This window comes from Conger conger, chromosome 14 (genome assembly GCF_963514075.1).
Source record: "Conger conger chromosome 14, fConCon1.1, whole genome shotgun sequence".
Classification (NCBI taxonomy): Eukaryota; Metazoa; Chordata; class Actinopteri; order Anguilliformes; family Congridae; genus Conger; species Conger conger.
The window spans coordinates 8,383,636-8,408,635 of record NC_083773.1 but is presented as its reverse complement, the minus strand read 5'-3'; the positions used below and the strand labels follow the sequence as shown (position 1 = coordinate 8,408,635).

General features: G+C 46.0%; 3 protein-coding genes across 3 annotated transcripts in view; 1 reads left to right on the top strand and 2 right to left on the bottom strand.

Moving 5' to 3' along the window:
* The first annotated feature begins 1,368 nt into the window (after nt 1-1,368).
* LOC133110123 (syntaphilin-like) lies at nt 1,369-12,829 on the top strand. The gene is made up of 6 exons (XM_061220002.1): nt 1,369-1,506; nt 7,144-7,231; nt 8,214-8,330; nt 10,336-10,461; nt 10,660-10,809; nt 11,430-12,829. Exons 2-6 carry the CDS (start codon nt 7,188-7,190, stop codon nt 12,622-12,624), a joined length of 1,632 nt encoding a protein of 543 aa, XP_061075986.1. The 5' UTR covers nt 1,369-1,506; nt 7,144-7,187; the 3' UTR covers nt 12,625-12,829.
* Nucleotides 12,830-15,312: 2,483 nt separating this feature from the next.
* On the bottom strand, nt 15,313-20,789 carry LOC133110528 (peptidyl-prolyl cis-trans isomerase FKBP1B-like). The gene is made up of 5 exons (XM_061220715.1): nt 20,643-20,789; nt 20,474-20,521; nt 18,264-18,376; nt 17,115-17,287; nt 15,313-16,175 (listed from the first exon to the last, which is right to left on the bottom strand). Exons 1-4 carry the CDS (start codon nt 20,677-20,679, stop codon nt 17,156-17,158), a joined length of 330 nt encoding a protein of 109 aa, XP_061076699.1. The 5' UTR covers nt 20,680-20,789; the 3' UTR covers nt 15,313-16,175; nt 17,115-17,155.
* Nucleotides 20,790-23,456: 2,667 nt separating this feature from the next.
* Nucleotides 23,457-25,000, bottom strand: part of LOC133110121 (sodium-dependent lysophosphatidylcholine symporter 1-like) — an 8,501-nt gene continuing 6,957 nt past the window's right edge. Inside the window, exons 11-13 of the mRNA XM_061220001.1 lie at nt 24,583-24,695; nt 24,284-24,427; nt 23,457-23,637 (exon numbers count right to left, since the gene is read on the bottom strand). Of these exons, the coding sequence (XP_061075985.1) occupies nt 23,457-23,637; nt 24,284-24,427; nt 24,583-24,695 (438 nt within the window). The remainder of the gene's footprint in view (nt 23,638-24,283; nt 24,428-24,582; nt 24,696-25,000) is intronic.

Here is a 25,000-nt window from a genome sequence, read left to right as displayed (position 1 = left end):
TATTATACTGATTTTCCAGATTTAATTGAAAAGATCTGCATGGGGATTCCTTTTACACGTGTTCACTGTCAACTACTGATCTGGGTGCAATTCCCAAGGTGGCATAGTCTATGGTACAGTACACAATTGGGTCTTTGATGCCTCCAATCCAGAGGTACAATGTAAACCAATTTAAATGGTAAACGGTTGGCATTTATATTGCTGTACAGTTGACCCATTCAGTTGTATAGCGCTGCAATCATTCACCCATTCATACACACACTCACTCACCAACGGTGATTGGCTGCTATGCAAGGCACCGACCAGCTCGTCAGGAGCATTTGGGGGTTAGGTGTCTTGCTCAGGGACACTTCGACACACCACGAGCGGGATCTAACCGGCAACCCTCCGACTGCCAGACGACTGCTCTTACCTCCTGAGCCAATTGAAATGCTCACACTGTTGCATAGCTTTTCTTGATGGATTGCCGTTGCGTTGAGTGCTGTTGGAGTGCCTTTACTTCTCGGTCTGTCTGCCAGGTTCTGTGTCCGTTTCGGAACTGTGCGCATTCGCCAATGTCAGTCCTCCGGATCGTATGATGGGAATTTCTGGTTGTGTTTATCTCTTGAATGGCCTGTTAGTGAGTATAGAGAGTTCTACTGTTTGAATAGCGGAGTTGCTACCAAGTCCTAAGTCCTAAGATCCATGTAAAGTAATTTTTTTTTTTTTTTTACATTTCTGCAGTGGCTTAACTGCAAGTCAAGTCAAATAAATGTTTGGATGGAAGTCACCCCTGCTGAAAATTCCTGCCAAAACCAGCTGGGATTCTAAGATGTGTGTTTGACACTTCTAGCTGGTCATACTGTAGGTGGTCTGTGGCTCGTCTGTGGCTGGTGTCTTGCTGGACAAAGCTGGTTAAGTTGGTGGTCAACTGGTAAGTGCATGGGCTTGTCAGCTGGTGAACAACTGTTTGACCAGCTAAAAGTGTTGAAAACACAGTTTAAACTAGCTTGACCAGTCTAGTCTGGAATTTTCAAGAGGGAAGCATCTCGTCAAAAATGACAAATGGAGTCAAAGTCAACTGGCTTCATCACGAACACTCAGTGGCTACTTTGATAGGTATCTAGTACAGGACCTCCTTTTGCTTCCAGAACAGTCTGGAAAATGTGAAGAAAAAGTCAAGAGGTGTTACACTGCAACCTCCTGGAGTTGCCCCACCTTCACCCCGGTAAATGTTCTGCGCCATCAGTAGAACTGTGCACATGGAGATCCAAACAGCTGTCAAGAAACGTGACCAAAACACCGACGCCAACTTCTATGGTGCGATTGTAGCGCAAAAAAAACACTGCCCCCTTGCGATTTGTTCGGCACACGAATGCCATCCACAAAGCCGTTTCATTGACACGAGCCCGTCTTTTCCCAGTCTGTGCACGCGCGAGCTTCGCTCCAGAGAGGCGACTGCGGAGCATCAGCGGACTCCGATACAAAACGGGAGTCTGCTCAACCATGGGACCGTGGGGGGTGCCGGTAAAACCACGCTTTATTTCTATACTCAATCTTGCTATTTCATCCCACCTCTGCAAATACTGGGACAATTCCAATCTGACAGGGACTGTATGACATCTTTATCTCGCTATATAGGGTAACCTACCACGATAAATTGTGCACTAAAATAGAAATGTCTTGCAAAGATAGGATATGACGTTCAACAGTAGTATTAGCAGATGGGCACAGCAACATAAATGCGTATGGCTAATTATGTAGTTGCATTGCAATCAGAATGCAGCCTGTGTTGATTGTTTGTTGTGTTGCGTCCCGTCCCCTCCGTTGTGGTTTCTGCTGCGATGACTGGCGATGATGCGCTGTAGCGAACTCGCCTTGTTTGGCGATATCTCGACGGTGAGGTGAGACTAAACACACGACCACACATACGCCTGCACAAACGTTTTTCAGTGTTTCTCAGTTAAAGATCATTATTTTCAACGTGATGTTGCTGACCGGTTTACAAAATTAGGACACTGTCTCTACTGTTCCCAGCGCCGTGGGGTTTGTATTTAACCCGTTACGCACAGCATTTACCATTGATGAACTGCAGCTATGTTTGCATTAAGCTTTCCCATGGCTACTTCTTTTAAGGTGCAACAGGAAAGGCCTAATTGTTCGTAGCGAACTCTTAAATACTGCCAACACACTAAAACGTAATTAAAATTAAAAGTATGCTGCAAACGTTATGTACAAAATGTAGCACGGATTTTTTTTCATGCTCGCATGCAGCCGGTTTGCTAGGTGCGGTACGAATGTAATTACCTCAAGGGACATGCGGTCTTGTGTACACCGTTTTCAATCACATGCCGTTTGCACGTAGGCTCCATACATCATGATTTATGAGAAATAAATACACCTGTAGCTGAGCTATGCTGGCGAACGGTCTGGCCGTGTTTCCATGGAGACTTAGCCATCACCCTCAGAGCATGTTGTTTTTCTCTGTCAGTCTCCTTCATCACCCACCAGTTCCTTCTCCTGACGTTATAAATCTTCTCATAAAAGTATTTTATTGAAAATCATGATCATGTTTGGAATGCATAGACCTGCAAGGGAACTACTGTAAGTAATACTACTACTACTACTACTACTACTACTACTACTATTACTACTACTACTAATAATCATAATAATTACTACTATGCTTCTTCTTATTATATATTGTATTAGTAATACTACTAATAGTAGTAGTAGTCGTATTGTTCTATAGCTTTTGGTGATGATGAGGGAGTATTCTACTCTCAGGAGAGTGGGTTAGCACTGGGTGTTACATTTCTCATTTTCAGTAAGATGAAGTGGTGGATGAATCTGTAAAGAGGTGTGGGGGGGGGTTTCACTACGACTGCATTACACCAGTACTCTCTGAGCTCTGTGAACGTTCAGGCTGAGTGGGCCAGAGTGTTGAGTGCATATGGAGGAGGAGAGTGTGTCTCTGTTACTGCTGCGTTCCAGCTTCACAGTCTCACCCGGGCTGCTGGTTTGAGCGCTTAACTGTGAGTTTGGCTTGTGTCCCAGCTGTGGAGACGCACACCATCTCACTCCACCCCCCTCCCCCAGCCTCCTAACCCACATGCCCCTGTCTTGTGGTTAATGCTGTACCCAGATCCCATAAAATTAGGGTTGATTCCCTGGTGGGATGTTACTTTCCTTCCATGACTGAGTGTCAAATTTAGTCACGCCAGGTGGACTCTTCATAAGGAAGGGCGACACCTCTAACCGCCCTTTGTTTCCCTAACTGCCCCATTCCCCCGGGACAGCCTGTTCTCCTGGAATATGCCACTCCTCTGTCTTCAGTGTTCAATGGTATTGCAGCTGGAGGTATTGCTGCAGGTCTTGGTTTGAGTCCCCCTCGAGGTATTGCTGCCGTTCTTGGTTTGAGTCCCCTAGAGGTATTGTCTGCTGTTCCTATACCATGCCAGGGATGACTGTACCTGCTAGACCCTCAGGGTGACACATAATTTGTGCTAGCACCATCCAGGTTCAGTCGGCATGGATCCACATCTCATTAATGTCCATGCTTCGTGTCCTTGTCTCATAGATAATCAGATCAGGTACCAGCAAGTCGGGTGGCCTGTAGTGTAGTGGTTAAGGTGCATGACTGGGACCCGCAAGGTCGGTGGTTTCGATCCCCGGTGTAGCCACAATAAGATCTGCACAGCCGTTGGGCCCTTGAGCAAGGCTCTTAACCCTGCATTGCTCCAGGGGTGGATTATCTCCTGCTTAGTCTAATCAACTGTATGTCACTCTGGATAAGAGCATCTGCCAAATTCCATTAATGCAATGCAAAGTCCACCTATTAAGTTGCTCATGAAGTGTGCTCCTCCAGCGCATAAGAAGTGGGGTTTGACATTGCCTGCTCTGGTGGAGCACGTATCCCCCAATCAAGGCACGATTGGGCATTCCAATTTAATGAAAAAAGAAAAGTGTTTTGGTTGCATTTTTGGGCTGATTGGATGTCATCTGCATTGAGGTTGCGGTCTGTCCCAAAGTGTACTGCTGTTGGTCCGTTTTGGATTCCAGAGGTTTTTTAGTTAGTTTAGTTAGTGTTTGGATAAGTTTATTATTACTGTCTGTTTCTCTCTGTTTGTCTGTGTCCTGGCTGCTCCTTGCTCTAAGTATGTGATCTCTTTCACACACCCGCGGTAACTATCCATTAATAGTCTTCTATAATGCATTGCTGCAAGCAAACCATTTTGTCTTGGCAGTCAATCAATCATCAATCAACTAAAGTGTGTGTGTGTGTGTGTGTGTGTTTTTGGCTGTAACTGGGCTGTACTGTAGTTGTGCTGTGCTTGCTCTGCTGTTGACCCGCGCTGAACTAACATAGATATTTCCCCTGACTGTATCACCAGGGACCGAGAGGTGCATGATGGAAAATCTGTTATCCAGCTCCGTGTAATTAGAGTTGTTAGGCAGAGGGGCTTAGGTTGAGTCCAGTGTGCAAGTGTACATCAGGGGTTTGATTGTGGCGCCGTGAGTGTCTACCTATTGCCCGATCTCTGCAGCAACATTAACACGCAGAGCTTTTACCATGATTCCTGTGTATTCCGACTTTATATATTTCAGCCCAGATGAGGTCAATTGTACAAAGGTTGCTTTGTTTCTTTCATATGCGTTTTCCCTGTCTGTCTGTGTATTTACAGTGTGAGTCTGTATCCGTGTGTCTGCGCGAGATTGCGTGTCTGTTCTGTGTTTGTTGATTGTCCTCTGTGCAGGCCTGGGTTTTGTGCCTACAGACCTCTTGTCACGGTACTGTGTGGTGGGGCGTGGTGACAGGAACATATGCTCTCTCTCAGGGCTGTGATTGTTCTTGTTTTGTCGTGTTCTGTTTCTTATACTGTTTTGTCAGTTGCTATCAAATTCAAATTCGTTTGCATGTAAATTCAAAGTGCTTTATTGGCATGACAAAATTTGCATTTGTATTGCCAAGGCATGGCATGTTAAATAAAGAATAATGGCATGTTAAACAAAGAATAATAACACTGTAATATTATTTAATATAAAAATAATTGCAGGTTAATAATGATATATACATACATATGCATGCATCCGTACACTTAATAATTATTAGGTATTTATTAGTATTATTTGTTAGACTTCTACTGCTGTAGCCTATCCTACCAGCCTATCCTAGTTATGATGTGTTCGGAGATGCATACCACTGTTGTAATTTGTGGTTATTTGAGTTACTGTCACTTTCCTGTCAGCTTTGACCAGTCTGGTCATTATCCTCTGACGTCTGTCAATAACAAGGCGTTTCTGTCTGCAGAACTACTGCTGAACTGTGAAGTTGCCTCGTAACAGGAAATGTGCTGATTGAATCCTGAATGTGCTTTCATGCTTTTGCCCAGTGAAGATGCAGTCCATTATCTGTTATGATGATGATGATGAAGATAGTGGTGGTGGTGGTGGTGGTGGTGATGATGGTGATTATGATGATGATGACGGTGATGGCGATGATGATGATGACGGTAATGGTGATGATGATGATGATGATGACGATAGTGGTGGTGGTGGTGGTGATGATGGTGATTATGATGATGATGATGGTGATGATGAAGATAGTGGTGGTGGTGGTGGTGATGATGGTGATTATGATGATGATGATGATGATGACGGTAATGGTGATGGTGATGATGATGATGATGACGGTAATGGTGATGATGATGATGATGACGGTGATGGTAATGGTGATGATGATGACGGTGATGATGATGACGGTGATGGTAATGGTCATGATGATGATGATGATGATGACGGTGATGGTGATGGTGGTGATGATGGCAGCAGTGCTGTTGAGTGCTGGACTGTAGACCTGAGGGCAGCAGTGTGGAGTAGTGGTCAGACCAGAGCCCAGGAGCTGAGGGCCATGGGTAAGAGATGTGAGTGAGTGAAGTAGTGGCTGTTTTCACACATACTGTAGAAACACTAGATTCAGCCAAAAATATAAAATATAGTGTAGAGAATCATTGTCACCAAGTATATCTCAAATGAGATTAGAATGTTCACAATCAAATGCTCCTGTAAGAATCGCTACATCTCTGACTTCATTTTAAAAAAAAATAAAAAACATTCCAGAAAACCAACTTGGTTAATAAGGATGTTAGTTACATGCTGGGAAACATTATTGAACACGGTGAAACGTGGTCAGTGTGTACAACTACACGTGGGAGGATGGAGCCGTTTCAGCGGTCGGGTGAAGTCTGGTGTCGGCTGAGGGGGCGGGCTGATGAACTGACTAATGCTGATGCTGAACAGACCATTGTCATACATACAGGGAAAGAGAGGCAGTGTGTGAGAGTGAGAGAGATTGCGAAGCACATTGACTGATGATTGCAGCATGGCCTGGTTTTGCTGTTGCATAAGACTTGGTACCTTACCTTGGGAATGATGACTCATCACTGCAGTGTTGTCTTCCTTTAATTCACTCGCCCACACACTTCTCTATTGCTCACACACCTTTATCACACACCTCTATCATTCGCACACTCTGACAAATCTCTACCTTGCCTCTATCTCTCACACACTTCTGTCACTCGTGCTCCTCTACCACTCACACCGCTCAATTATCCACAAGCCTCTATTACACATGCCTCTGCCATCTACAAACCTCTTTCACACGCACCTGTCATTCACACCTCCATCATTAACACACCTCTGCCCACTCGCACACCTCTATCACACACTCACGTATCACTCACGCCTCTATCGTTCACACACATCTGTCACACAAACCTCTATCACACACACACACACACGCACCTGTCATTCACACCTCTATCATTCACACACCTCTGTCTCACACACATATCTATCACCCCTGTATAATATTCATGCATCACTCACACTGGTATACGTGCACTGAATGTGGACTAGTGTAGAAATGAATAAGCTGATGTCAAGTTCTCGGGAAGCACATTGGTTTTCCATTATTCTGTTATAGTACATAAATGGAATGCAAATGGTATTGCATTCATGTGTTCATGTGTATGTATTTTGACTTTGCTGATGATTAAGTAGTGTTTGTTTGTGTGGTGTGTGGTGTGTGCTGTGTGCTGTGTGCTCTGTGTGTGCTGTGTGTGTGTGTGTGCTGTGTGCTGTGTGCTGTGTGTGTGTGTTTAGGCTGGCCACAGCTGAGCTCCTCACAGTGAACAGAGCCTGTCCTCATGTCTGCTCCTGTTAGCCAGAAAGCCTCAACAGCTTCCCAGAGGTATTGTGTCTTCATATCCCACTCCTCTCCCTCTCTCTCCCTCTCCCTCCCTCTCTCTCGCTCTCTCCCTCTCCCTCTCTCTCTCTCTCTCTCTCTCTCTCTCTTGTTATTTCTGTTCTCTCATTAATCTCTTCACCTCAGTTGTTATTTATTTATTTCAGGTAAAGTTGTTTCAGGGGTTTTACTTTGAGAAGTGTGAGTCTCACTTCCTGTGAGTTCTACTTCCTGTGAGTTCTACTTCCTGTGAGCTCTACTTCCTGACAGTTCATACTTACATAACACTGACTTCCTGTGAATTCTAACAAATCTCTCACTTCTTACGAATCCACTTCCTGTGAGCCTGATTTCCTGTGAGCCATTCTTTTTCTGGCCTGTCCCTGAAGAATGCAGGCTGGAGCTTGCCCCATTTTCTGCAATCCTTTGCTCTAGTACAAGTTTAATCACAAGTGTAATCACTGCTTCCACCACCCTAGAAGAAGCTTAAATTATCATCCCAATTAATGATGGAGTTGGTTTGGAGCAGACCAGAGTACAGTGGGAGGGGGAGATTTGCACTGATTCTGCAGTAATTACTTGAGTACTTTACTGATGGTTGAGGTACAGTTGTGACATGCCCGGCATTAATTCCTCCCTGCCCCATTTCCTGTTATGGTTAATTCTATTGGTCTGATCAGACTGATAATCCTCAACTGCCAAGATACAATAGAATACTTTCCCACGTAATGACGGAAAAGGACTAAAACAGAAGAATAAGGAGAGCTGCAACTCGCTGAGCTTTTAGCACATTCGATGAACAGAATGTCCAGGAAGTTGAAATGTCAGTCTGGTCCTGTTTGTGTAAGATGTGTTGAAAGAACAAAAGCATACCTGTTAGCACATCCCTAGAATAACTATTAGAATATCCTCATTGGGTCTCTCTGTAAGTTACCTGGATATGTCTCCAGGAGCAAGCTTTAATCTTGTGTCGACTGTGTCTGCTCAGTTTTGACTACTGCAGGTTCATAGAGCTCGACTGTGTTCCCATGGAGACGGGCTTTATGGTCTCCATGCGCCCAAGTCATGGACACATGCCTCACCAATCTCCAGAGCGACACAGGCGGTTAGTATCACTCCGTCTCACTCTGTCTCACTCCGTCTCACTCTCTCTCTGTCCCTTTGCCCATGTTAATCCATCTCTCTCACATATACAGTTTGCTCCATAATATTTGGGGCAAATATCTTTTCTTTATTTTGCTCTCCACTCCACAATTTTTTATTTCTAATGAAACAATTAATGTGTGGTTAAAGTGCTAAAGTTAAAGTTGATGGTATTTTTTTTAAATATAAACTTTGGTTTCACCATGTAGAAATTACATAATTGTTTATACATGGTCCCCCCATTTCAGGGCACCATAACGTTTGGGACAAATGGCTTCACCTGTGTTTCTAAGTAGTCAGGTGTGTTCAATTGCTTATGTAGTGCAGGTGGAAGATATAACTATATAACTTTAAGTATATAGTCTCAATTATAGGTTTTTTTTGGAGTCATTTGTGTTTGTCAGCATGAGTACTAATGAAAGTTAAGGAAGCCATTTTGAGGCTGAGAAATGAGAAAAAAAACTGTCAGAGACATTGGCCTAGTGAAATCAACTGTCAATAAGAAGAATGAAAGCACTAATGAGCTCAGTAATTGCAAAGGGATTGGTTGGCTATAAAAGACTTCTACAATTCTCACCATAATGAAGAAAACCATCAAACACCTACCTGACAGATCGGAAACACTCTTCAGGAGGCAGGCATGGATGAGTCAGTGACTACTGACCTCAGATGACTTCACTAACAGATCTACAGAGGCTACACTGCTAGATGCAAACCAGTAGTTTGATGCAAAGACTAAATGCCAGGATGCTTAGCCTGCTGAAAAGTACCTAAAAGAATGGTGGATGGTAAATGGTTGGCATTTATATAGCGCCTTTATCCAAAGCGCTGTACAATTGATGCTTCTCATTCACCCATTCATACACACACTCACGGCAATTGGCTGCCATGCAAGGCGCGACCAGCTCATCAGGAGCATTTGGGGGTTAGGTGTCTTGCTCAGGGACACTTCGACACAGCCCGGGCGGGGGATCGAACCGGCAACCCTCCGACTGCCAGACGACTGCTCTTACTGCCTGAGCCATGTCGCCCCCAGAGCCTGAATAGTTCTGGAAAAGGTCTGTGTTGGACGGGTGAGACCGAGATTCACTAGTATCAGAGTGATGGCAAGAGCAAAGTGTGGAGGCCAAAAAGGGACTGCCCTAGATCCAAAGCATGTTATGGTGGGGATGTTATGGTTTGGACATACAGGTATAGCTGCCACAGATACTGGCTTGCTGGTCTTAACTGATGATGCAACTGCTTATGGCAGCCGAGGCATGTGTACAGAAGCGTCTTATCAGCTCCTGTTCAAGCAAGCGCCTCCGAGCTCACTGGCTGGCACTTCATCCCAATGACCTCATACTGCTGGAGCAACAAATTCTTCATTGGCCAAGTCATTCACCTGATCTGAATCCAATTTAACTTTTTAAATAATTGAATAAGCGGAAGAGCTAAAATGGCAGCAGTGCAGGCTGCAGAGCACCCCCTGTGAAGAGACTAAGCTGCTAATGTGGTCTACGGGTCACATAGACCACATTAATCAATCATTCATTCATTCATTATCCTAACCCGCTTATCCTGAACAGGGTCGCAGGGGGGCTGGAGCCTATCCCAGCATACATTGGGTAAAAGGCAGGAATACACCCTGGACAGGTCGGCAGGTCCATCGCAGGGCACACACACCATTCACTCACACTCACTCATGTCAGCATAACAGCGATATGACACGCCATGAGCTGAGATAAGTACACGGAGTGATTAAGCTTAAATCGAGGAGAGAACCAACACAGAGCCATGTGGGACGCCGGCCAAGAGGGGTTGGAGGGGAGGAGCCATGAGAATGTGGAAAAGTATAGGCTAAAAGTAGCAGACTGGACTCCAGAGTGAAAGGCGGATATACCAGAGGCCCTGTTAGTGACAGCGATCCTGCTTTAGTAACAGCATTGCCCCGTTCCACTGACAGTGCTCCCTTGCTGCCTTTTTAGACGGACTGCTCCCTCGTGCAGTAGCAGGGATCCCTATGGCAGTGCTTCTGTCTGCAGCAGCACCTCTGGCTCCTGCCGAGGCAGCGATTGCAGCCCTACGGCCAGGTCATACCCCACCACGCCCAGGTGAGCCACGTCTCCTGAACCCGACCGCATCCACGGGGTGACTCAGTTCAGACACAGGTCAGCCATGTCTCTTAAGCCTCTAGTCAACAGACTCGACTCACCGAGCACAGATACGCAGCGCAACTGAGGCAAATACCACAGCTGCAGTGTTCCGCAGGTGTGTACTGATCAGGGCGTATCTAATCTCCCCCCCCTCAGGCGTACCGTGAAGTACACCTCCTGCAATGATAACCACGGGATCCGCCCACCTCCCCCAGAGCAGTACCTGACACCCCTGCAGCAGAAAGAGGTGTGTATTCGGCACCTGCGGGCGCGGCTCAAGGAGAACATGGAGACGCTGCAAGACAGGTGAGACGCCCCACGGGGGTGTGGCGGGGCGGGGCGGGGGTTTGGGGTTCCACGTCCATGTTCTAGGCTTGCATTGTGATCTCTGTGTGCTACTGCAACCATTTTATTTTAATGCTACTATGAATGCTACAAAACGTGCCTTTACACGCATGTTGTTGGTTGACTTACACTCAGTGAGCACTCAGTGAGTATTTATCGGTCTTCTGGAATACAGAAAAGCTGCACCAAGATTCTTTTCCACCAGTTTTTTCTGCCAAATGATATTATTTCAGAAACGTTGAAATGGCAGCATGGATTAAAATGATTTAATGATAAAGTAGACATGAAAACACATTTACAGCTAAAAGAATGTGCTCTAGAGTGTAATTCCTCTTTGAAGCACTGTATGACTATGGTCCGTTGGGCAGTGAGTATAATGCTGTACAGTACAGTGACTGAGCTCTGGCTGTGGGAGGCTGTAGCTCCGTCATGGAAAATGGCCGTCACTCGAGCATCACAAAAAGAGGTCCGTCATTTTAATGTCTTGACCTTTGATGCTATGGAGTTTAAATAAAGCATATAATGATCGTAATAATCGTAATTATGGTACTGATGATAATAAGCGAGGCGTGTGTCCGCAGGGACTCTGAGATCGAGGATCTGCGCACTCAGCTGTCCCGCATGCAGGAGGACTGGATTGAGGAGGAGTGCCACCGCGTGGAGGCGCAGCTGGCCCTGAAGGAGGCGCAGAGGGAGATCCAGCAGCTGAAGCAGGTGGTGGACGTGGTGCGGACCAACCTGGGCCCGGGCCAGCAGCACCAGGACGGCGCCGGGCCGGGCCGCAGGCTGGAGGCCCCGGGGAGCCGCGCCTCGCTGGGGCCCGGGGGGTCCCGCTCCTGGGGCGGCTCGCCGGCCCGCTCCCTCACCCGCAGCTCCACCTACACCAAGCTGAGCCACGAGGCGCTGCTGGACCCGGGCGCGGGCCCGGAGCCCGGCCTGAGCGGGGAGGAGACCCAGGACAGCGGCTTCGCCTGCGGGGACAGCCGGGCCGACCTGCTGCTGGACGCGCTGCTGTACGAGGGCCCGCCCTCGCCCTACGCCCTGCCCCGCTCCTTCACCTACGACAAGCTGTGCACCTGCGACCTGCTGCTGGAGGAGCTGGAGGCCGGCAGCAGCAGCCAGCCCTGCCTGTCGCGCGCCCACCTGTACCTGCAGCACCTGCGCGAGTGCGCCGCGCAGACCGAGCACGCCCTGCGGCCGCCCGGCCTCGCCCACCCCAGGTCCCCCTCCTGCAGCCCCTCCTCCACCTGGATCTCCGAGGAGGGCGAGGGCCCGGACACCGTCGCCGCGGAGACCGTCGCCGTGGACGGCGTCACCGTCGGCGACCCCGACTGGCCCCCGCCTCCGCCCACGCCACCGCCCTCCGGCGCGGTGGAGCTCCCGCCCACAGTCCAAACCTGCCAGCCCACAGGAGCGGGGCCCCTGGAGGAGCACTGCAGGGTGTCCGTGGAGGTGGAGGTGGAGGAGGAGGAGGAGGAGGGGGAGGACACAGGGGTGCGGGACGGGGCGGGGGCCGGGGCAGAGGGGGGACAGGACGAGGCGCCCCTGCAGAAGAGCTACTGGAGCCGCCACTTCCTGATGGACCTGCTGGCCGTGGCGGTGCCGGTGGTGCCGGCCGTGGCCTGGCTGTGCCGCGGGCCCAGGAGGCCGGGCGAGCCGGTGTACAACATGGGCTCCCTGCTGCGCGGCTGCTGTGCGCTCACCCTGCACTCCCTGCGCCGCGGGGGCGTGGCCCGGTGCGGCCCTGTCAGCGCCAGGGGCGGGACTGAGATCTGAGACTCCGCCCACCCTGCAGCCCCAACTCTGAACCGTCCTCACGATACATCTGAGCTCACGCGCGGACACGTGTACAGACACGTGTACAGACACGTGCACAGAGACGTGTACATGTACAGACACGCGCACAGACACACGTACACACATGTACACACATGTACAGACGCACGCACAGACACGCACACAAAAGAACATGACTCACACAGACACAGACACACACAGAGACACACGCAGAGACACAAACATAAGCATATGACTCACACATACATAATCAGAAATGCACACACACACACACACACACACACACACACACACACACACACACACACACACACACACACACACACACAGACAGAGGGACTTTTCTCTGAACCCTGACCCTTCAGCTCAGTGGGCCTGACGTACACCAGTACGGTTGTTTCTCCTCACACTGATTGTAACTCTGTGTCGTCGTATAGCGTGGAAGGAGTCTGTCTGTCTGCCGAAGTGAGAGGGCATCGCGCCAGATGAGCACCACGGTCGTACCTGCTGTGCAGAGCACGTGGGCGCAGAAGGCCAGCAGTTCAGTGTCAGGGTCGTGCAGTGGCACAGCCGCCGTTGTTGGTGACTGAAAGCTAAGGTCATGTCTCCCTCTCAACACCTCGGCCATCACAGTCTCCACTTTACCATCACTTTTACCGCATGTCCCCATCACAAACCTCTGATTTTGGGGCAACATGCATGTTGTTGGTGCCTAATGTTAATGATCTTTGTGGTTCATTACTCTGACAACTATAGGGATGCTCAAAAAAAAAAGAGGTTTATGAGTATAATTATGATTGTGAGAACTGTGAAGCTGTGAATTATGACTTATGTTTTGCTGTTGCAGTTTTTTGTAAGTAATTATTTGATTGTAGTTATAGGAGCATTCATTTTCTGATTTCTGCTTTCTAGGTGTTTATCAGTTCAACAGCCCTGTTGTTTGGTGGAACATAGTATGTAAGTTTCCCATTTCAAGAACTGATGTCATCACTGGATGTTGAAGTCAAACACAGGAAGTTGTAAAATGCACAATGACCCAGTGTCCCTCCTTTTTGCTTGCTTTGTTTTTTTTTGGCCAAAAAAGGTCCAATTGGAATGGACATACTGTATATGTGACAACAAAGATGGTCACATAAAATATTATGAACCTAAATTAAGAAAATGATTTTTATTTTTGTGTATATTTTGGTATTTGATTGCACTAGAATTCACTTTACAATGCAGGGCTACTACTTGAAGTTAAGATTGATTTTCATGCCTCTAGAATCACACAGAGGCATATATTTTTATGTGTAATGGTATTTCAGAACAAGATATACTTCTTTTCACTCCACATGCTTGTAAATCTGTATAAACAGCAATGCTAATAGAAATCAATTTCTCGTAGTTGTGATGGTGCAAATTTAGTCTGTATTCGAGTTAAACAGGACTGCCTGAATTAATTGTGGGCTAAATAGCTTAAAAGCGTTGTTTTTCTAACTCTGTTTTTGTGTTACTTTGTCCTTTTCCTTGAATGGGTTGTCTTCAGTTTGGGCTTCACTGTGCTTGGACAATCCTTTCAGTGAGCAGTGTGTCGTATAAGTATGACTATCAGTGATGTGAACTTCCTTGCTGTAAATACAAGCAATTAAGAAATACATTTCTAAAACAAAAAGAGACATGGGCGAATGAACTAACCATGCAGAGACTACAGTGAAGGAATCAAGACAATGAATCAGTGAATAAAGAATCTAAATAGAAACTGTGCGGATGAATGAATCTTTTATGCAAAGGGTTTTTTTTTTAATCAACTAAAACATCATTTTAATGTGCATGTGCTCACACCAAGCATTCTTAAGACATTAAATATTTACATCAGTTTTCAAGGAGTCAATAGTCCATAAACAAAACCATGAGCTTGAAAGCTAGCTTGAAACTTGAAACATAAAAAATTAAAGGGGAAGTTCACCCAAAAGGGTTTCCATTCACTCAGTGCCATCTATCCATCCAGATGTTTCAGCAAAACACATCCATTGCAGCTCACCCTGAAATGGACCTGAATGGGAGACGGGAAGATTTACATTCCAAATGCACAACGTATATGAATTTTATTTTCGGGTGAACTGTCTCATCAAGTTAAATCAGCAGGGTAAAGGCTATCCTAACACACGCTAGCACTTACCCTAACGAGTAGACTTTTTTTCGGTTTCACATTACACACATTTGGCAGACACTCTCATCCAGGGTCACTTACAATACGGAGACAAGTAGATAAATAGATAATTCAGTGGTTAAGAGCAACAACCCTGGAGATGGCAGGAAATCTGTGGTTCTTTAATGTAGCTGAATGCGTACGTTTCATGTTCAATGTTGTAGTTCAGAAGTTGTCCATCAGTTTTGCTTTTTGCCTCATCAGCTGCTTCAGAAGTGCTTGTGTGTAAAATCTACATGTACACCTTAACTCAGAGAACAGGGCAACAGGCAGGGGTATCATGTACACCTTAACTCAGTGAGCAGGGCAACAGGCAGGGGTATCATGTACACCTTACCTCAGTGAGCAGGGCAACAGGCAGGGGTATTCTAAGTTGAATCTGCACAGATCCTATCCAACAGCAAGCACTACCATTGGGACTATCAACTTCAATGACAACATGGCAAGAGTCAAAACAGACCACGCAAACAGACCAGTGCAGTTTGTAAAAATTTATTGAAGTTACAAAGTTGGCATCTGAAAAATATAGATCGTGGCAATTTCAGGTGATATATGGAGAAGAGAATTCATCAGAAACTTGGGTAACAGGATTCTTTTTCTGCAGAAACACCCATTTACTACACGGCATGTACATAATCAATGTGGCGCAGGGCTCATCACGTACATGCACTCAATGGGACAGCAACTATGGAGCGAGGGCGGTGCCAGGGCTGTATTAGCGCGACTGTGGCGACATCAGGCTGAGAGGACACACAGACTCTAAATCACAGACTTTATTCAAGTGCCTTTATTTAAATGCCATTATTTTGATCAGAAAAAAAAAAAAACATGTCTACGGGTTATTCAATGCTGAAAGGGCGAGCTGCGTTTGTTCTCGTGTGCGCGCGCACTTCTCCCGTGTGGCCAAACTCGAAAGGTGTGGGAACACCACTTTATAATGGAGGTGAGGTTTAAGTGCTAACCGTTAATGTGTGACCGTGTGCAGCAGCAGGGTGGGAGGGCACTTTTAGCAGCTGCAGGCCCTCTCATTTACTCACCATTGGTACACTTCCACATGCACTAGGCCTACTTGCAAACTACAACAAAGATAAATTAAGTATTTGGGGGGGGGGGGGGGGGGCGGTGGCGACGGTTTCAATTAAAAGATTAATAATGCCACCGTTGTAAGGTTGTGGACCACAGTTTTTAAGGATAGATATGCGGAGGTGTCATTAAAGGTTTTATATATATTCTTATGAGTAGACAACTGATGAAAATGCAGAAAGAGACTCAAGCCCCATGTAGAATCCAGTGCATCTCTCCCAGCTTAACCCAGTGTCTTCTCATGATAGGAGCCAACCTATGAGAGAAGGGGGGGGGGGGGGGTACAAAAATTAACCCTTTGTACAAAAATAAATGTTTTACAGATGACACATTCAATAGATTTTGAGAACAACTAAATACATTTGATCCAAGATTGAGGGGACAGTCTACCTGGACACCCGAGCTCAAACAGGTCATTCCTGAACATGCGATGGATACATTTGTACACACCTGTATGAGTAACTAAGGCTTGCAATACAGTAATTGTCTAATTAACTTATTATTTTTAATGTCTACTTGCATCTCACCATCTGTTCAACCCATATTTTAAATCAGAAAGATTGTACAATGCATATAGTCAACAATGGAAATCTCCAAGACTGATCTCCAGGGCGGAGGAATCTTATCTGATCTGGACCAGAATGCTAAAGGTTAAAGGGTTGAATCCCCAGCAGGGAGCAAAAATTTTTTTTACAATAGGCAAGATATTTGTGCTAAAACATTGTTACAAGACCAATGTAAATGCCTTCCTATCATTGAAAAAGGCTCACTGACATGTTGACTCAGCCTCTGCCTGTGTTTATAGTCCTTAAATTCGGGTTTCAAAATATACAGTTGACGGCCCGACACTGTAGCAAAACATTGTACAGCTGTACAATAATTCAAGCTCATTGGTTGAAAATGGTTCCAACTGCCATAGCCAATGGCGTTTCAACGTCGGCGCGTTCACAGAGAAGGGGGAGGGATAAACAGTGTTGTAGTTTGAAGGCATTTGCTGCTGCTATTCCTCTCTTGACCGTTAGAAATTATCTATTGTACATTTAACAAGACAGAATTACCAACTTACCAAACTTATCAACATGCAGCTGTCCATAAATTAAATATGAAGTGTTATTTTCTCTGCAGGAGGGCACCTGCTAAGAGAATTAAGAGCACTTGGCTTCTGTAAGGTGATGCATGACCACGAGAAACCTACCCAGAAAGCAATGTGCGGCGATGGGACAGGGCAGGAGGATGTTAGTCAGAAATCGCCAGCAACTCCACGTCAAAGACCAGGATGGAATTGGCTGGGATGAGGTTGCCGCACCCCTCAGGCCCGTAGGCGAAATCAGGAGAGCAGGTCAGCATGGCCCTCTCCCCCAGAGACATCTGTAGAAGGCGGCGACACAGCATTCAACGCGCAGGTGTGTTAAAGGTGTCACTGTGTTCAGAGTCACAAACTGAGCCTACACGGGGGAAAACTCAAAGCCCACCCTCAACCCGTCCCTCCCAGGTGTAGTCCAAACCCAACACCCGCCATAAACACGGGAAAGCATAGAAAAACAGCCCGCATGTTCACAGTCCTAAAGACTGTTTAAATGTTAGCATGGCTCAACAGGGAAAATAGCTAGGTTCATGGGAGGAACCTTCAGTTCACCATCATGTTCTCATGGTTTTTGAGGAGTGGCTCCCTGGAACCCTTTCATGGAGAATGAGAGCACAAACCCATACCAACAGTGGAAAGACCAGTTTTTAATAGTGTCTGATATCACGCCACTGCAGAGCATGTCGAATGTACAGAAATTCCTTATTTATGAATGAGAGTAATCATTCATCGGGGCAACTTTGCCTGTAGCATCCTATGCTAAAAAAGAATAAGGTGCATTTAAAACAAATACAAGCAGGATTCCTGTGCCATCCCGTAATCACAAGGACTTAACAAACCACACCGGGCCTTCTGAGGAAGGGATGAGCCACATTTCTGAAAGGCAAAGCCTCACCCACTTTCTGCCACACACTTGACTACTGTCCAAACTTCAGAGCACTTAAGGGGTAAATGGTAAATGGCTGGCGCGCGCACACATATATATATATATATATATATATATAGCAACTTTATCCAAAGCGCTGTACAATTGATGCTTCTCATTCACCCATTAATACACGCACTCGAACACCAACGCCAATTGGCTGCAATGCCAGGCACCAACCAGCTCATCAGGAGCATTTCTGGAGTTAGGTTAGGTGCTCAGGGACACTCCGACACACACCCAGGGTGGAATCGAACCGGCAACCCTCCGACTGCCAGGCGACCCCCCTGAGCCGATGTCGACCAATTCTGAACAGGTCAACAGAATCACCGTACCAGCTTAACGCCTTCATCCCAGCCCCGGATCACTTGCCCTTGCCCAATCTTGAAACTGAAAGGCTTGCCTCGGTCCCGGGAGGAATCAAACTTCTTCCCATTTGTCAGGCATCCTGGGTGGGGAGAGCAGGGAAAAGACCGACATCACACCACTGACACAGGCTTTGAGTTTCCAGACAGCTGAGAAAGCAGGCGCTCAGTTCGGCAGGAGGGAAGCAGGGAGGCGTGCTTTAAAAAGTGCTCATCATAATGCAGCAAAACGCTTCAAAATTCCCTGGGCGTTTTTAAAAAATGGGAAACGGGCTAGCCTGAGACGTCGGCAACAGCCGCTGCACACGCTCAAAAAAAGCGAGAGGCCTATTCGAACCCTATTCAGGCGAGAGGAAAACAAGCGAGGTTATCCATTACTCTACGTACGGAACATGGCCTGGCACAGTTCTCAACTTGGTTGCCTTCGTTGGTTAGATGTAGAGACTTTTCAGACCCCAACAACTACTACTTTATTTAAAAAAGAGCCTAGAGAAAAGTCTAGTGTTTTTTGAGTAGACATCAGCCATTTTCCTTGGCCAACACTACTGGGTGGGTCTCTGGTCCTCATGTTCATTTATCTTTTCTAACACAAATGCAGTCCTCACAGGCAGACCCCAAGGCTAAAACCAAGAGTAGACATTCAGAACTATTTATTGTTTATCCAATCAATCGAACAGGACACATCTGTGCAACAAGAAACACCCGTCAGTCACGTTCCAATAATTTTGCTCACCTAAGAGTTTGGAGGTCTGATACAAAAGATGATATGTTCTAAGTCTAGGTAAAAATACCAGGAAATAAAAGCTGAAATCCAGATCTGTCATCTCATAGATATTTTGACCTCAAACTCAATTATCATCAGTGTACAGCAAAAACAAAGAAATTGACCTTGCTGTTCCAATACTTTGAGGGGACTCTATTGTCAAACATAACTTCATTGTCAAATCACAATGCATTTTTATTTAGGACGCAGTTATTAAATAGTGTTGGATTCCGGTTGCTATGCATTTAATTTTAAAATCACTGATGTTTCTAAGTGTATCAAACTAAAACATGACTTTTTTGTTGTTCAATCACAATCCGTTTCAGTGCATCTAATCAATCTATTGCACTGCAGCCTATTCCAGTTCCTATGTACCGAATGTGATCTCATGTGAAAGGCTACAGTAACTCAATCACATCTTGTCAGGAAAATTTGAGGCTGTTATGAGAGTACATGGAAGGCCAGTTTTAGTGTAGTGTTCCTAATAAAGTGCTCAGTAAGCGTACATCGTTCTACACTTCGTCGGGGGAGTGGAGTTCATGAGACCGCGGAGGGAGGGATTGGCTTCCGGGGAACGGAGTGAAGGAGGGTGGTAATAGAGTGAAGGAGAATGCATTTTCCGAAGAATGGGACGTACCCTATGTGTCCGTTTCATATGAAAATAAGTGCGCGATGACGTCATGCCTATTCAAATTAACGTATGACGCCATTTAGTGACTTTGACCATGCGCAATGCTGAAAAAGATGTTAGGCTGTCCGCTAAAATGGCACCACAAAGCGAACAGCAGTAGCTAGATGGTTCAAGCATTATGCCGCCTTATAGCCTCACGTCCATCTAGTTTACACAAACCTTTTAATTAAGAATACACGACGGAAGGCTAAAAGTGTTCTAAAAATGTAACAAAATTAATATCGCTAGCACTCTGCGCAAGTAACTTATCCAATCGTGGATCTCTTATCTTCAAGCTTGTCATTTAGCAAACTTTAACGTTAGTCTAACAAATAATTCGAATGTATGGGGTAGAAATCGAACGCCCCCGCGATAAAATGGGAATGTTGCCTGCGATATACTCGTTTTGAAAATGCAATGTATTCGATAGAAAGTACATTCAAACGTTGTTAAAGAATTTTTTTTTTCCTGTTGGTTTATTGGAGGAGCGACAAAAATGAAATGATCTAACCAAAAATCTTCAGACTTCAAACTGCAACGGCTAGTAACGTTAGCTAGCTTTGTCGTACCATAGACACCCCACCCAATCCAGCAAAGGGAGGCAACCAGGCTAACCAGCCGCAGTAACGCCAACACTATCTGGTCTCAGCTTGTGTGTAGTTACTTGCATGCACAAGCGGTTCAGTCGTGTACATTTCAGTTTATCAAGCAAACTGTCGCTTAGTTAGATCGTACAAGCTTACTCACCGGTATAATGCACACTGCACTGCTGACCTTTTTTCGGGTAAGTTGCTCCTGTAAAAATGCACAAAGAAAGCGAGATGTAGCCACTTGTTAAAATGTGCAAAACGCCGGGCGTTAATGGGATACATTTTCTCGTGTAACGTAACATAAAATGAAACGTAAATGCACGTACCGTCACCCGGTTTAACAGTCTCCTTATCGACACCCATTTTGTTCTTTGATATATATATTTAATCCAGTTCCTCTCACACGCTACCAACGGAAGCTGCACCTACAATGCCGGAAAATAAAGATTTGAATGGGAGCGAGGGTGGGGGTGGGCGTGGGGCGGAGCCAGAGATTGACATTCCACCAGAAGCTCGCGAGCAGCAGTGGTTACCGGAGGTATTGCAGCTTATTAAGTCTCTGGTGCCAAAAATAAAACTGAATTTACCTAGGCGAAATTCTAGCTACTACTTGGACAGTACGTTTACGTTCATATATGATTGAAATTGTGAAATGAAATCTGACTTCTAATTTCCGAAATAACATTAGCCTATTTTGCATTACGTTTGTGATAAGTGAAAATATTTAAACAAATGTAAAAAGATTTGTAATTTGACTGAAGAAATAATTCAGGCTGAACAACATTCTTTATAAGTAATACATCAATTTGATGGTTATAAATTAGGATATGGCGAGACTAATAAATAGTCAATTCAATAAATAGGCCTATTCAATTAGCCTAACTAATGCATAGTATCAAATAATTCCACAACATCGTATGGATAAATATATTGCGATTTGATTTGTGCGACAGCCTGTCATACAGAGGATTGTTGCTGCTCAGTTCGGAAACATTATTTGTTCAGCACGTCACACGCACTGGCTAATTGGCTAAACATTGGCTTAATAATAATCCGTTAGGAAATTATTTTGCTATCGTACAGTCTTCAAAGATGAGAACATATACCATATAAGAACACTTCAATGCAGTTTATTCAGGACTATGTCGCCTACATCGTTATAACAAGAGCAATGCAATTAGACGCTCGCGGTAACGCGCTCACGGTGCCTGTACAGTGCACACACGAGGGGGACAAATGTCTCGCCATTCTCGCATGATCGTTATATATTAGTTTAATTGTATGCCTACACTTTATTATTAGACTATTCTATCGAAGACAGACGTCATATGATTGAATATTTTCTTTATTGTGTTCATTAAAAAAAGAAATGCGAGAGAAAGAAAATCCAGTGAGCAGCAGTTCCGCAGACAGAAACGCCTTCTCAATGAGAGACGTTAGAGGAGAATGACCAGACTGGACAAAGCTGACAGGAAGGTTACAGTAACGCAAATAATCACACATTACAACAGTGGTATGCAGAAGGGCATCTCTGAACCCACAACGCATCATAAATGTAAGTGGATAGGCTATAGCAGTAGAAGTCTAAAACATAATTATAATAAATACCGACTAAAGTACTCGGTGAGTGTATATATTGAAAAAAAATGTCACAGTACAAATATGAGTATAGGACAATAATGGAGAATATTTGATTTCTTTAGTAAGGCCTTTGTGTCTTCCAGGTTATGAGTATTGTTAGTTTGAATCCATGCAGAACAAAGTCAAAAGAAAAGGCAAGACATGCACAACATTCAGAAACCAAACTCAATAGAAAATATCCATATAACTATTTTGTATTATATTCCATATGTATTACACCATATTGCGTAATACATATGGAATATAATACAAAATAACATTGTAAATGTAATAATTATGGGTGACTTCCCTTAAAAGGCTTGCACATTCTATGTATGCCATAATTATATTTTCCAACAAATGTTCAGCATTTGGCAGGCGCCATCTTCACGACGTGCTGCAGCACCCACGCCGGCGAATTTCAGCATGTTGACCGGAGCGCGAGATTTCCGTCGGTGCTCGGGACCGAGAAAGGTCAACGGTGTGCGTTTGCATGTGCGTGTGAACGTATTCCGCGCAGAGCCGCCGCGCAGTGTGCGTTGGACCCGGCACTGCAGCAGTGAAATCTCATCACCGGGGCTGTCATCTCCGATCTGACTTCGGACTATACCCAGGTCAGCTGCGAGCCGTTGTCGCTCCGGAGGCTGGACCCACGTGACTGGCGCCCTGGCTCCCGTGGTGGGCTGAGGGTCACAGAGGCAGCTGCTGCCTCCTTCCTATTCAGGCAGGAGCACGTGAAAGTGGTTAACTCCGGATGCACTGCTGCAGAGAGACTATGCCATGAAAAACACAATAGCTGTGGTAGAGGGATGCGATTTTTCCCTGCGATAAAAATCTGTACATAATGTCTGTGCTCATACTAACAAATGATTGTGTGTTCTGACTCAAATAAGCAATTGTTTATATACAATCTTATGATATGCTTGTGCACTCACTAAAGCTACCTGGACATAGCTAATGCATGCATTCTGGTGTTTGTGTCTCATGAGAACACATCCCTGGGGGGCAGCTGTCTGCTTTTAGTCAGTGCCTAGCTGCATGTCCTTGGGATAGAGATAGCTGTACGAGGGGGGATAGCCTGAACATTCCTTCACCCATACATGCATATACAACAGAGACAGCCATGAGATATATAAACAATTTGTTTTCATGGGTTGATATTGTATATTCATATTTTATATATTTATATATTTTGTATTACATTTGTTTTCTAATGCATGGAAATGGCAACTAAATTGAATTGAAATGGTAAAATAAAGAATCACTTGTCTTGAATGGTGAAGCGGGATACATAATATGTCAGAGTAGGCTGACCAGACGTACTGTTGTTCTCAGGATAGCCCCATATTTCAAAATCTTGATTTGCCTCATACTTCATTCGTAGCCCGTTTCAATGAGTGTTTGGACTGTAATTGCTATTGTCGCAGGCGGCCTTTGGATTATGCCTGTAGTCCTCCGGGGATTCCGGTCGCCCAGCGTCAGAGGAAGAGGAAGGAGGAGGGGGTGAAGAGGAGGCACACTCACGCTGCGGCCTCCAGCTCCGCGGCCACCTGCTGGCGGCGGGCCTCGTCGATGGGGTACCGGTAGAAGAACACCAGGCCCACCAGCAGCAGGCACAGGGGCGCGGGGCCCAGCAGAACCCGCTGGGTGGTGACCACATCCGGACTGGGGCCGCACAGGGCTGGTTTATACCCTGCAAAGCTGGGGCACGGGGCAGGCGGCGTCACACAGGGGCGAAAGCTATACGTTACATTAATGACATTGCCCAGAGCGACGTACAGTTGATTAGACTGAGCAGGGGACAATCCTCCCCTGGAGCAATGCAGGGTTAAGGGCCTTGCTCAAGGGCCCAATGGCTGTGTGGATCTTATTGTGGCTACACCGGGGATCGAACCGCCGACCTTGCGGGTCCCAGTCATGGACCTTAACCACTATGCTACAGGCCACCCGGGCAAGCAACAGCACACCACTTCAAAAGAAGTGCCCCAACACTGGGGCATTAGGCAAGTGTTGGCAGTGGGTGTGGCCCTATGGATGGGGCATGTGGGGTGGTTTAGTTTGGTTTGTTTAGTTTAGTTTGGTTTAATTTGGGGGAAAGGGTGACTTATTACCTTAAGGTTTTAGGTTTGAGGCTAATTGTGGGTGTGGCACTCAAAAAACGCTTTTTCTTATCTTGGATGGGTTTTAGTAAAATAGCCAGCTGGGTAGTTCCACACACTGGCTGAGACATTTCAACAACAGCAAGAAGGGAAAATATACGGGGCATAAGCCTTGCATCTCCAAACCAGAGCCAATCGGCAGTGCCCGCCCGGTTCGGTGGGCCAATCGGAAGTGAGGGAGGACTCACTGCAGGGCCAATGTGGAGACGCCCACCGACATCCCCGCTCCAAACTTGTTGCAGAGGACGTAGCAGGAGAAGAACATGGGCTCCAGGTCTGTGCAGCCGGGGTTCTTCGCCTTGAAGTCGTCCACCACGTCCGGCAGCATGGACCTGCTCGGAGCAGCAGCGTCAGGTCACCAATCGGAGCACTTCAGGATGACCCGGTGACCACTCGGGGCCAATAAAATGGCGTCAGTTGAGCCATCAGGGCTCAAAGCTGTTGCAGAAAGCCAAGGGCGGTTGAGAAGTGTTGGCACAGGACTCACCAGGGCAGCAGGAAGAGCGTCGCCAGACTGGAGCCACTCAGGACTGACATGGCCATGTAGACTGGCAAGTTACTGGGCACGGAGGGAATGAGAACCAGAGGAGGAACATAGACCTACAGCAAAATAATCACATTTGCAGATGATAAAATAGTATTAATGTGTAGACCTACAGCATCAAAATCAGAGTAATATTCATATGTAGACTGACAGAATCATAATCGCATAATATTGATATTCAGTACTGCAGGATCTCAGTCGCACCTAATGTTAATATCTAGACCCTCCAAATCACATTCACAGATAACGTTAGCGCTCAGACTTGCAGGAACACACAGTCATGATCACACAGAATATTAATATGTAGTGAACAGCTTAGAGTTATGGCCCCAGTTATGCGGTGCATGGATGAGCCCACAGC